The following is a 14189-nucleotide window of genomic DNA, read 5'->3' as shown; positions in this document are numbered from 1 at the left end:
CTTGTGTTTAGTACATGCAGGTAAACAAGCACTTCTAGAATAACTCGACTCTTCTCCAGCGCTGCGTTGTGTTCCCAGTATCTCCATCACTAATTCACAGTGTTGTATCTGCGGCGTGTCTGCGCTGCAGTAAAGCCTGGAAAGTCCGAGTATCCGCCAAAACCAACAGCGTGAAACTCCCCCGACACTCCCCACGCCGTCCGACGTCCACATTTAAAAGCCTCGTTAAATCTTCTCGATGACTGCAGTGGGTTTAAATGCCTCTCGTTGTGTGTTTGGCTGTGGACTAAACTGTGTGGTTAGTTTAGAGTGAATGAATGAATAGGTGGACTGTTTGCTTTTTGGGTTTTTATGTCGGGGCTTTGTCAACGAGTGGACATGTGGCGGCCGGTTACAAGTTACATTGACTCTCTCTGTGCAGTTGTGTTAAAACGTTATGTAGGTTCACGTAAGAACCCCCAAAACACCAGCGGGACCATGTGGACACACACACACACACACACACACACACACACACACACACACACACACACACACACACACGAAAACAATAACAAACAACACACCATCTTGCCCGCGTGTGTGTGTGTGTTTTACAGAGCCTCTGCATTCCCGTTAAAACACACATTCTTCAACAAACACATGTGGTTGATATTTATAGCTCCAGCGCTGACGTCACGCTTCCTGTCCAGGAGTCCTCAACATGGGCTGAGGACACACACACACACACACACACACACACACACACACACACACACACACACAGACACACCCTCACTTATGACAACATTTGAAGAAGTACTTTACTTCAGTAAAATTAGAAATAGCTGGGTGCAGTTTAGTTTGCAACTCCTCGAGGGGAGCCAGGTTTGGAGCCGCTGGCTTGGAACCGTTAACTGGATTCAACATTTGGGTTTCGGGTCGCTGGTAAAGAGCAGCCACAGGTGACCAGTGATGATCGTTGAGTCGGCGTGTCGGGGCTTTAAAGGTGTGTTCACACCAAACGCGATGAACGCGGCGAGATTACATACAAAGTCTATGTACAGACGCGATGAACGCGATGGCGCGGCGCGTTTGAGGAAGCCGCTAAAATAACAGCGGCGTGCCAACTGCTTCTTTTCGGGCTGAGCCGGACCGCAGGGACCAGAGGTGGCTCCGGATTCTGATTCTCACAAGGAGCCGATAGCTGAAGGAGTGGACGTCTGGAGCCTCCCTCTGAGTCACTCTGCCCGACACGGGAAACACATTAAGAGGCTTCGAAGGGCTGATGCAAACCTGAAGTAATAACTTTTGGATGGAAAAGGAGGAAGTGAAGGCAGATAAAAGCCCGTTCAGTGGAGTGAATGTAAATAGTCACAAGTCTTAAAACAAGACTCTCCGCTTGTCTTCTCAACATGTTTGTTCAGCATCTTCACTGCATGTAGTGTCCAATTCACATGTTTAGTTGAATGAAATGTGTAAAAACTCATTCATTTCAGTACATCAATGAGGAATAGATCCTTTATTTATTTAGAATATTTCTTATTGTATTTATCTCTGAGTGCATTGGTCCATAAGAGCCGTCTCATTTTATCATTTCCCTTTTAATTAATAACAAAAACTTTAAATTAAAATGTATTAATCAAAAAGCAAGACTCATGTTAAGAATGCAGCATGGTAGCTTGTTGACATGTAAAGATTACAGACTAAAGTCAACTTTACTGGAGGATGGGACTTGAACCTACGCATGCAGAGCACCATGGATTAGCCTAAACGTCTCTCTCTTAACGCACGGTGGACCTTTTTGTAATAAATGACTTATTTACGTGGATGTTTACATCTTCTCTCTGCTCCTCTCAAACACGTTTCCAGTCAGATATAAAATGTATTTTTAGAAGGAACCTCAAACCTGCTTTAACCTCAGTTTAAAAAGCCGTACGACTGCGGAACGATTACCTCATAGGGCACATTACGGAAAATGTCCCGGTGGCAGCCGGCGGGCGTTAAGTCATTCTCACTTTAACGGCAATGAGGAACAAACTCTCCAGTTTCCAGGAGAAAGCCGATGTTTGACGTGAGCAGTCGGGTGTGTGTGTGTGTGTGTGTGTGTGTGTGTGTGTGTGTGTTTATTTTCTGGCGATGAAGATATTTGGTGACTCATAGTTTGTTGCCACAATGTAACAGCTGTCTCTTCTTCACAGTCGGTTATGATGGACAGATAGCTGGAGGAAGAGGAAGAGAAGATGTCGTTCTTTGGCGTGGAATGTGTGAGGAAGAAAGAGAGAGGTAAGACTTAACCAGATGGGTTTCACTCATCGTGAAGGTTTACATTTCATTCTTCACCTCAGAGACAGCAGTTAATAAACGTCCCTTCTGCAGCTTATTATATGGACTTCCAGTTATCATTACAATGCATCAGATTATTGGATTTTAATTATTTTATTCAGTTATTATTCAAGTTTTGAATAAAGTGCTTGGAAAAATTGGAAAATGACAATTGGCAACTCCATCTGCTGAGGAAGGTCATGCGATATGATCGAAAGCTCCAGAACGTCGTCTCATATGATCCGATATTTAACCAGGAAGCCCCTTGAGATCAAAATCTCTTTTTCACAAAAACACACCATTACAAGGTTACAAAAGTGATGAAAGAAAGCATGTAAGAAACAGACGCGGGCCAACAGATGCATGATATAAAGTCCAGTCTAGGAATAGTAATTGCACTCTTCAGTAAGACAGTTGTGCAATATGCAAATATATGCGTCACACGGTTGAGTTTAAAGTGGGCTGTTTATGAATACTATTCTCCAAAGAACAAAGAAAAGGAAGAAGCTACTCACAGATTATATATAAGTTGTTGTTGGTGGTGAAAAAGCTCCAAATAATCTTGGAAAACCATATACATGTATATAAATAACTTTATGTCCCTTTTGGGGATTTAATTGGCATCTTTTCAAGTTTAAGACACATCTGACATCAAGTAACATTGTGTCGTTGCCCTTTTTTATGAAATGGTAAAGTGTGTTAATATCTTTGTTTACTAACTGTATCAACATTAACTATGATGTAATACATAAGAGTACATAAGAGACTATGATATAGTACATAAGAGTACATAAGAGACTATGATGTAGTACATAAGAGTACATAAGAGACTATGATGTAGTACATAAGAGTACATAAGAGACTATGATGTAGTACATAAGAGTACATAAGAGACTATGATGTAGTACATAAGAGTACATAAGAGACTATGATGTAGTACATAAGAGTACATAAGAGACTATGATGTAGTACATAAGAGTACACAGAGCGCTGCCTTGAGGCTGTGCTTTGAGCTAAATGCTAATCTAGCATGCTAGCATGCTCTCAATGGCATCGCTAACATGTTAGCGCTTTACAAAGTCAAGCATACTGTTGAGCACAGGGGGTTAAGTTACTATTATACATCTGAACATTCACTCATAAATGTATGTAAATTAATAACAATAACTTCTTTCTGTCTTTTCAAATCATGCAGAGCTGGAGAGGAAACTCCGCGCCAACGACCGCGAGTACAACCTCCCCTTTAAATATGCAGTAAGTTGTTGTTGACGCTCACACAATCAATGAGAGGTTCTGTTGTCCTCCACTCAACCTCTCAAACACAGAAAGGGGAGGAACAGCCTCCTTAACTTCTAGACAAAACAGTTCGTGAGCACGTATCGGTCAGTGCAAACATTTAGAAGAGAAGCTCTCCTTCGGGGCTTCGTGTCTTGCTGCTCGAGTGTCTGGACGTTTTCAGGAGACCGGACGTCAGCCAGAGACAACGGGGAGAGGTGGCTTCTGGGTAAACTCATTCTCCTCGGTTTGTTGCTGCAGTCGAGGTCAAAACTCTATTAGGTTATAAAGATACGCGACTGCACGGACGACTTGCAAATAAAGTATCATTTTGCTGTACTACTAAGGATAAATAGGAAGAATATAAATAAAAGAAGGATTATGATAAATAGATATTCTGAACTGGGAATTGATAGTAAAGATACTAAACTTTATTGATATATCACATTACAAAACAGATTCATAAGACAATAAAAATAAGTAAATGAGGAAGCACAGTATCTCTAATAAAACAGAGCAGAGGTGACAGATAAGCAAATCATAGTTGTAAAACAATATAACGAGGAAAAGTTGGATATTTATACACACCAAATGAAATACTCTACATAGACTCATATATTTCAGTATATGCACATGTTTAAAGACACACAGAAAATGGAACTGAAAAACCTGGAAAGGAAAATGGAAAACGCTTAAACTAAAGGCCTTTTTTCCCCTCACCTTATATTATTTCACTTATCTCCGTAGTGGAAAATACCAATATGGTTGACGCATTTTCCCGTGTAAATTGAAACATTAATAGTCGGATGAATGTTGTCGTCAGTAAAGAGGCCGAGTGATAAACTGACAGACCGGCTGGTTAAGAGCCTTCAGCCTCCTGATAGCAGAGCTCAGTCCTCCCACACATTAGACTCTCCTTCACAAACACACTAGAACACAAAGACTTCTGACAGTAATCTGACGTCTAGTTCTGTTTGAACCTCTGGTTCACCTCAACATTTCAGGGATTCATCCAGAGGGAATTATTTACCTTTTTAATTTACCCCGAGAAGGGTTTCTAGACAATCACTGAACTTCTTCAGTCAGACATTCATCTTTTACTCACACGCTCAGTGCCCGAATAATCGTATGATCTCCACAGAATGTGTGTAAAGTAGAAACAAAGTACTATCAGTGAGGTTAGACTAAAGATAACCGCACCGCCAGAGCAACAGCCTCCGAAATGTGTGAATTATCAGTTTGTTTAATCACACATAACACATGTTTATCGTTATTGACAACGTTTCACCTTTAATTTAGCTTTTGTTTCACAACTAACACACTAGAACCAACGGTTAGCTTGTTTCTCAAAGAGCATGACATCATCCTTCATATCGTCTAATCGTGTTCGATAAAGTTCGGTTTCAGTGTGAACTATTCCAGCTTCAGACATGTTTTGCATTGTTGCCCTTTTTAAATGTCCAAAGGACCACAAACGAAGGCAAATATTTGTTTAAGCCATGAATGTGATTACCCCCCCCCCCCATGTTTCTGTCTTATCATCCCGGATGCGTAGAGCCAGTTTTCCATAATATCGCTGTTATGGGTTCATAGAAACACTGTCCACACACTGACATGACATGTAGAGCTCCAGAATGTGTGTTTTTCCAGCAGTGGTTGTGTGTTTGTGGCCAGTTTACGCCCCCAGCAGCAAACATTTTGCTTTCAGGAAATGTTTCCTGTGAGATACGTCCACGTTGCTTTTTAATGGGTGATATAGATATTTATGTGTCTTATTGCTGAGGTGAAAGGAATCTCTCTAGAATTGTTTCTCAGGATAGAAAACCTTCTGAAACAACTTTTTGACCACATGGAGCTTTAAAAAACAGTCCAAATACAAGTATTGAGGTATTTGTTTGTCAGTGAGAAGGAAAACAAAGAATCCTGCACGTCGGCTGGTTTCCTCTGAACAAACACCGTTTATTAACTAGTTGATGACTTCATTCAACCGCAACATTTATTCTATGATAATGACAGCATGGATGCGAGGTGTTCTAAATGTTCTTTGAACTTTGTGAGTATTTTCATTTCCTGTTTTAAAGGTCGTTTGCAGACAAAAGTGTTTTCAGCATCTTAACCACAGATACACTCGAGAAACCAGAACCTAATTTGAGATTCCTCCAACCGTTGAGTTTCTCACTGTAACATAAAGCTTGAATTATCTTGTAACGGGTCCATAAGTATGAATCCCACTCTTTTAACCTCTTCCAGACAAACGCCATCAAGACCTCCAAATACAACCCCTTCACCTTCCTACCTCTGAACCTCTTTGAGCAGTTCCAGAGGATCGCTAACGCCTACTTCCTGTTCCTGCTGGTGCTCCAGGTGAGGGAAACAAACGCACACACACATGCAGGAAACATACAGGACTGCCATCCAACTGTCAAGCTTATTTAATGCAAAACGTTTGATATGTCTCGAATAATGAAATGCAAATTAGTCCTGTTGTTGCTAATGTTATGTTAGCTTCACGCCCACAATACTACAGCGTAAAAATACTCTGTTACAAGGAAAGTATTGCATTCACAAATGTTCTTGAGTAAAAGTATTATCATCAAAATATACCTAAAGTGCCAAAAGTAAAGGTACTCATTATGCGGAATGTAAAACCACACAGACCGTCTCTTTAATCACAGTGAAATGACACGATTTCTAATATAGAACTGTCGCACAATCACTGTCACACAAACACAATCCAACAAGACAGTGAAGCTGTGTGTGTTGACTAAACAGGATATGCAAGAATCACGTGCAGTGAGATTAAGGAAGTATGATATCCAGGACAGGAAGTTGCCTCATCGTGTGCAGAACGGTCATGTTGCACCACAGAGGACATGACTGATGTGCAACAGTTTCATATGTTTTCTGTGTAAGCTAATGTCCATGTTTACTTCTGATGCATCAGAATCCGTCTGGTGTTTAGTAGATCTTTGTTGCACATATAAGTAAAACAACTCTTTTACTTGTTATTTGTGCATCCCGTTGTTTCCTGTTTTTGTTTGCTGTCATGTCATGTGAATGTTTTCTTTGTTTTTAATTTCCTCTTTTGACTGAAGTCCGTTCACTTTTGGATCCCCTGTTTGCTTTTTTTGTTTCACCGTTCACTAGCTATTGTATTAAAAAATAAACCTCAAACTAAAGGGAACTAAAGACAGTTTTCTCTGTGTGTGTGTGTGTGTGTGTGTGTGTGTGTGTGTGTGTGTGTGTGTGTGTGTGTGTGTGTGTGTGTGTGTGTGTGTGTGTGTGTGTGTGTGTGTGTGTGTGTGTTCCTCAGGTGATTCCTCAGATCTCCTCTCTGTCCTGGTTCACCACAGTCGTACCTCTGGTCCTCGTGCTGACGGTCACCGCCGCCAAGGACGCCACCGACGATATCGTAAGCAAAACGTGTTTTGTGTAACATTTCACCTTTAAACAAATTCAACCACTTTGATTTTTGAGGTATTAGTGCAGTAAATCTGAATCTATGCTGGCATCAAATTACAGATAGAGAAGAATCATGCAATACATGTACTAGTTGTTTTTTTACTTCCTGGTTGATTTAAAGCTCATGGAGTTAACAAACATCATCAATCATCTGAGAAATGACAGCGTTGGTAGTTTGGTTGGCTTAAATCAGTAGGTCCCAAAGGTTTCTTTTGTCACGTTAAAGATTTTACATTTAATATAGAAACTGAGTCAGAAAAAAACCACTGGCTTAAAACCATGTTTCCCAACAAGTGACCTCTTCAGGTCACGTGAACTGAGATTGTCGTCTTCCAGCAGCGAAGGTGGAAGTAGCGCGATGTCGTCAGGACGTGAGAATGGATGGTTGCGCTAACAAAGCTTGAGACTTTGGTTTAGAGTCTGTCTCCTACCAGCCGTCAACACCGGTCTCTTCTAACCATTAACTGAAGGGGATCTTTCCACAACCTTGATTCACAGACCAAAACCAGAAAAGGAAACCGTTTAAAAATAACATTTTGGTGATATGACCTATTTTGTCACTAACAGAAGGTGTGAGGACACAGTGGCTGAGTAAAGCTGGGCAGAGAACTGTGTGAATTTTTCATAATCTTGTAGTTTTGCTAACTCACACTTCACGTTTTAATCTGCGTTTCTGCCAGAAAACTGAGACTTTAATGCTCACATTGACCGACCCCGACGTGGCTGCTTACACTGAAAGCAAACAAGGAATAATAGTGTAAAGTTTTGTACTACAGTCGTCTCGAGAATACAGTTTTAGCCATTTATATACATGAAATACTGCACAGGACCTTTGAGCTGCTCAACCTGCAAGACAGCGAGCCAGACCGCTCAGGCAACAGGCCCAGTTTATGAAATATGTGCTAAAATGTTTTAAAGTTTCTACCCAGTTACCCAGGGTCACCGTCTGAAAAATAAGTAAGGATGACACACATTCCAGCTGATCAGGGAGGATTGAATCTGAAGTGACTGACCTTGATGATGTGTGTTTTTAACATGTAGCTGATAATCAACTTTTACTCCCTGACTGAGGTGAAAACAGTGTCACTATAGTATCAGCTGTCACAGTACAAAAGCCTTCACACTCCTCTTAACCCGTGTGACCTGAAACCAGCCGTATCAGTCTGCCTCTGTGTCACATTACCTGCTTCTCTGCTTGATTAACTTCTGATTGAAGCACATTTTATCATCTGTAGACCGCAGGCTGGAGTTTTGGGTTCCATCATTTCAAGACGCGTTTTGGCAAATAAAGTTTGAAAATCAACACATTCAGTCTTTTAATCAAAGGATCCGTCTTCGGTGAAATGATTTCATCTGCCAGATTTTGTAAAAATATCTTACGATGATGCAGTTCTTCTTCAGTGACAAAGAAATGACATCACAAGGGAGGTGAGACTGATGAAGAAATAACAAAAGTTCCCCTCCTGACATCATGGCTGACCTACGCCGCGAGTTCATCTGGAAGTAGATTATTTTTTGTGAATGATCGACGAACCGTTTTCTTTTTCTCTCATCGCTTACGGGAACCAAAACAAAACAAAACGTTCCTCTGAAACAATGAAAGGAAAATGACTTTTCGTTTCAGCCGGCAAGGGCAGCCAACCGTGTGTGTGTGTGTGTGTGTGTGTGTGTGTGTGTGTGTGTGTGTGTGTGTGTGTGTGTGTGTGTGTGTGTGTGTGTGTGTGTGTGTGTGTGTGTGTGTGTGTGTGTGTGTGTGTGTGTGTGTGTGGCATCCAATAACATAATGCCAAACTACCAAAAGGAAATAAAAGTTGTCATAAGTTAAACATTAGCTGACTGCGGAGAACAAAGAGTCCTTTTGTTTGGCAGAGGTGGGGATCCTGAACGCCCCCCCCCCCCCCTCGCCGCCGGTACCCATCTGCTCCTTTAATGACGTCACTAAGTTCAGGCTCGAGTTGATCTGAGCAGAAACTCCAGACTGAGTCCAGGTGGATGAGCTCACACGACCGATGCTGAAGTATCTGTTGTTGGGAAAGCTGCTGTGAAAGGACAGATTTTATTAGCTGCCGCCTACTGAACTGGAGGAATTTAGTAGATTTAGTTTTTGTATGTTTTTAGATTATACTGATGAGATCGCTTCATTTTATCTCCACGGATACAATTTCTGCATTTAATTGTGATCGATCCTTATTTTTCATTTGCTTCACGGTCAGACAACAATAATCATCTGATTCAGTGGTTACCTCTAGAAAAATAACTTTGAGACGATAAAGCATGAAACAACATGAGTACACAGAGTAGTAGAGATCTGTGTACATATATTAACCGTGCTTTTTTGTTTTCCTTACTGAAGTTAAGTTGAAGCATCAGAAACATCTGAGGATGACGTGTCATGTAAAGTCCATGATGTCTAACAAAGATGTCTTCTAAAAGAATTCAAACATGTACGATTCACGAAACATTTAATCTTCCCTCGAATCTTATTTGTTTTCCCTCGTAAATGGCTTAAAATGATTTTACCTTTTCAGAAATTCTTTAAAAACGAGAACATTGTTTTTGATAAAACTTGTCACATCTGATGACGGGGAGGTTTGTTTTGTTTGGTGTTAAAGGATCACAAACCAAAAGCAGAAACGTGACCTGCCAGAAAGTAGAACGGGAAACTAAAAAGCCCACATGACACTGGAAGAACAAGTCCACTTCCTTCTGAACTTTAACTTTCTTTTATAGAGAGAGGGACGTTTGAGAGCTTCTGTTTTGGGCAAAGCTTCTATGGCTCTTTGTAATACCTGACCTGTGCAATTTTAATGATTTATCATAGTTAATTGAGTAGTTACTATCAGGATGAAGCAATAAACTGGTCTGCTGGTGATTAGAAAAAGGGGGAAACCACGCGACTGTCTCAGAAACAAGTAGTGATCAGAAGCTCCAGAGACAGACAGACGGAGACGAAGGCGTCGTGGTGGAGACGTAGAGGTTTCAGTAACAGTCAAAGGTCTAATACAGCTGGAGGGTCCGGTTTTTTTAATACTTCACGCCTCCTCCCACACGTCAGTATCTCTGTGAGATCTCAGTATCTCAGTTTCATGTGAATTTCTCATCAGAACTAATCAGTTATTCGTTGGTAAAGTTGAGTTCCTTGTGTCCTTTTTATGACTGTGTGTGTTTTTGTGTGTCATTTCCAGAATCGCCACAGGAGCGACAATCAAGTCAACAACAGAAAAGTTCAAGTCCTCATTGACAGAAAGTAAGTTTGTTGGTGTGACTCATGGGGAAATAAACCTGAGCTCATGAATCCAAAGTTTCCTGGAGCCAAATCCTTGTTTTTGTGTAGCATCGTTGATCCCTCCGGACAGGTTGGTGCTCCTCAGGGAACCTTGCTGGGCTCCCTTTAGCTTTGTTAAAGTCATATCGTGCTGATTAGATCCCACGTACCAATCGAGCGCGCCTCACATATTTAGACTGGCAGACCTCGGGTCACACAGGATAGAAAACAAGCGCTCCCCGCCATCCTGCAGCTGCTTCCTGTTGGCGGCACTACAGAGAGTTTAGGTTATTTAGCACACGAGGAATACACAGACGGGTCAAAATACAGGAATATACTCTAAAAATATACAAGAAAGGTCCCGACACAACCACACCCCATTAGGAAATGATTGAATAGGCACCAAAAAAAACACATTTGACTCTTTATTTATTAATAGAAAACCTTTTTCATTTAATATTATTTAATAATATTATTATTATTTCATGTTTATAAGGCTTTTTTGTTGCCTAAACCCAAATTTCGAGATATTTAATAAAGTAAAAAGGTCAGAGTCCGGCCTTAAAACTGCACCGTGTGTAATCTGTGTATTTGTAAAGTGTAAACCTGTTAAAATCCCCAAATATCCAGAAACAATACAGACCACATGACCGCAGTGTCCTCGTAATATTTATTAATTATTGGCTTCTGTATAAACTTAATACATTATTATGTATGTGGCGTCTGTGTTTGCTCCTGTCGGCTGCTGGTCAGCACTGTTTAGTGTTTACGGCTCAAAGAGAAGCAGCTGCAGGACGGTCGGAGGTTTTCTTCCTGTTGACTCGATGTCTGCTTTTGTTAGATATGTCAGGAATGCTTGATTTGGTATTTGTTGGACCCGGAGCACAAACATCGTTTGTTTTCCACGGATGTGGGTTCCCCTTATTATTATTATTATTATTATTATTATTATTATTATTATTATTAGAGTGAATTTTCTTTTCTTTTTCAATAAAAAAGGTGAAAACTATTTAAGTTTCTACCATTAAATGAAGCAAAGACTGTGAATGTGGGTATTGTTATCTGATGGAGGGTAAAATGTGATTTCACAAGTTAAAACTACAGTGAGGCGAGTGCTCAAACTAACAGATTTCATTATTTGATGAGACGATTAAGTATTTTTGCAATTACGCTGTTACTCAATTATTTTGTAAGAGGTGAAAACGAATGACGAATGGTCATCACAAGCCCCAGAGTGACTATTACGTTACTTATTTGGCTTCCAACTGTCCAAAAATCCAACATTTTATAATACGACTGAAAAACATTCACAGAAATCACATTTCAACTGAGAAAAAGTGAAATAACTTAATTCTACGACAAAAGTCTTCTGAAACACTGAGTGTGCAAAAGGTTAATTTGTCGATTTCTTTCAAATTAAGTGAATGATGTTTTGGAGAAAAAAGATGAATTAACATGTTGCATTGCTTTTGGACAAAAGCCCTTTATATATTAATTACATTACAAGCACGAACAAACCAGAGAGAGTTGAAACTAAATGTCCTCTGAACTGAAGCTTCAAATGAAAAAACCCTGAAAAGCATCAAATATTTGTCTTCAAGCCAAGTTTCAAAGACTTCGTGGCAGACGGACAGACAGACGGACAGACAGACGGACAGACAGACGGACAGACAGACGGACGGACGGACAGACAGACGGACGGATAATACAGGAACACGCGGGGAAGGAAAGGGAGCTAATATCAGGACGACCTCGGTGTTCAGTGCTTATTTATGGCCGGTTTATTTCCTGACGATCCTCAAAGAAAAGGGAAAAGAAAAAAGCTTTTTCTGTGAACTCTGCAGCTCCAAAGAGTCCAAACACTGAACTTAACGAGCCCGTTTCCTGTTTCCTGTTCTCAGACTGCGCAGCGAGAAATGGATGGACGTCCAGGTGGGCGACATCATCAAGCTGGAGAACAACCAGTTTGTCACCGTGAGTGAATTCCTTTAGATCTTGATTTATTGTTTTATTAAATCAATTTTTTTTTCTTTTCTTATATTGTGTCGTGGCAAATTGGTTTGCATTTTTAGTGTATGTGTGTGTGTGTGTGTGTTTACCTGACGAAGACCATTGAAGATTAAAATGTTGCCTCATTACAGTTTTGGGGGAATTTGCAATATTCAGTGTTTGGACAACTTGCACAAAAATGCACAAAGTGCTCAGTAAATGTAACTTTACTTTATTATTATCACTAGAAATCGCTGCATTTCTCTGACGGATCTTTGCATGCAGCGCTAGTGTAAACATGTGGGACATTGTTCCATAAACGGGAGTTTATGGCTCCAACAGTATGATAAATAAGAACACGAACGTTTTGTTGAATCAGAAAGACAAACAGCTTTGAGTGATGAGTCCCTCTGTGCTGTTATTACAGGCCGACCTCCTGTTGCTCTCCAGCAGTGAACCTCTCAACCTGGTTTACATCGAGACGGCAGAGCTGGATGGGTCAGTCTATTTCTAGTGTGACCTCATGATGTGAGCTCTGTTTAACGTACAAATTAACCCCTCAACAGGTAGTCTCACTATTCCTTCTGTTCCTCCTCCTCCTCCTCAGAGAGACTAACCTGAAGGTGAGACAGGCTCTGACCGTGACAGGAGATCTGGGAGAGGACATCGAAAAACTGGCAGACTTCAACGGTGAGACCGCTACAAGACAACCGACTGCTGGTTTCTAGCAATCTCCTATAAACTATATGCACACTTGCTTTAATAGGTCATAAGTCAACCCTGCTGTGTCGCCTCCCTCCCTCTCTCTCTCTCTCTCTCTCTCTCTCTCTCTCTCTCTCTCTCTCTCTCTCTCTCTCTCTCTCTCTCTCTCTCTCTCTCTCTCTCTCTCTCTCTCTCTCTCTCTCTCTCTCCCTTCAGGCGAGGTACGCTGCGAACCCCCCAACAACCGCCTGGACCGCTTCACGGGAACGCTAACGTACGCCGGCCAGAAGTACCCGGTGGACAACGAGAAGATCCTGCTGCGAGGCTGCACCCTGAGGAACACCGAGTGGTGCTTTGGACTGGTGCTGTTCGGAGGTGGGGGGAGGGTTCCTCATGGACCACGTGATTATAGGGAACCAGTGGAACCTCGTTAGGAGAGAGATAAGAAGAATAGAACTTGAAGCATCTGATTTGACTCTTATTTCACTTCAAATAGAGGAAGATATGAGCGAAGATGATGACTGACTGGTTTACGTTCCTGTTTTTTGTTTTGCAGGTCCAGAGACGAAGCTGATGCAGAACTGTGGGAAGAGCACGTTCAAGAGGACCAGCATAGACCGCCTGATGAATGTCCTCGTCCTTTGTGTGAGTCCTCAAATGATTTGCCCGTTTTTATTTTATTTCACCTTTATTTAGTCAAGATGACGCCATTGAAATTTGAATCAACAACAACAACAAGGGGTCTTTCTGGCTTTGGTGTGTTTGTATGTGGACAAGTCAAATATAGTTTAATAAATACAAATATATTTACACATTTCATAAATAACTTGTAAAAATTGGTTTTAAAAATTCAAATTTTTTACATTTTTTTTAAAAAAATTCAAATTTTTTAAATTTTTAAAAAAAAAATTCAAATTAAAAGCATCTTTTGCCTACATGTGGTTTACAAACTGTACCTTTTAACTTGTCGTTCTAGATGGACCGTCCTTTGACCTTTTGCTTTCTATCCAAAACGTGCAGATTTTTGGTTTCCTGGCCTTCATGTGCACCATCCTGGCGATAGGAAACTGCTTCTGGGAGCTGAACGCCGGCTCACAGTTCACGGCGTTCCTGCCCCGACAAGACGAAAACAACGCCGGCTTCTCCGCCTTCCTCACGTTCTGGTCCTACGTCATCATCCTCAACACCGTGG

The 14189-nt window shown here is 41.0% G+C and overlaps 1 protein-coding gene across 1 annotated transcript in view; it reads left to right on the top strand.

Annotated features, from left to right (window-relative positions):
• Positions 1 to 846: 846 nt before the first annotated feature.
• LOC306697091 (phospholipid-transporting ATPase ID-like) overlaps positions 847 to 14189 on the top strand; it is a gene marked incomplete at its 3' end in the record, with an annotated part of 16311 nt that continues 2968 nt past the window's right edge. Inside the window, exons 1-12 of the mRNA XM_079160833.1 lie at positions 847 to 944; positions 2181 to 2265; positions 3500 to 3558; positions 5830 to 5943; positions 6893 to 6991; positions 10227 to 10288; positions 12208 to 12280; positions 12723 to 12793; positions 12903 to 12985; positions 13214 to 13372; positions 13554 to 13642; positions 14018 to 14185. Coding sequence (XP_079016959.1) covers positions 2223 to 2265; positions 3500 to 3558; positions 5830 to 5943; positions 6893 to 6991; positions 10227 to 10288; positions 12208 to 12280; positions 12723 to 12793; positions 12903 to 12985; positions 13214 to 13372; positions 13554 to 13642; positions 14018 to 14185 — 1020 coding nt within the window. The 5' untranslated portion in view covers positions 847 to 944; positions 2181 to 2222. The remainder of the gene's footprint in view (positions 945 to 2180; positions 2266 to 3499; positions 3559 to 5829; positions 5944 to 6892; positions 6992 to 10226; positions 10289 to 12207; positions 12281 to 12722; positions 12794 to 12902; positions 12986 to 13213; positions 13373 to 13553; positions 13643 to 14017; positions 14186 to 14189) is intronic.

Source organism: Pholis gunnellus, assembly GCF_910591455.1.
Source record: "Pholis gunnellus genome assembly, chromosome: 6".
NCBI classification, from domain to species: domain Eukaryota; kingdom Metazoa; phylum Chordata; class Actinopteri; order Perciformes; family Pholidae; genus Pholis; species Pholis gunnellus.
This window is presented reverse-complemented; position numbering and strand designations above follow the sequence as displayed.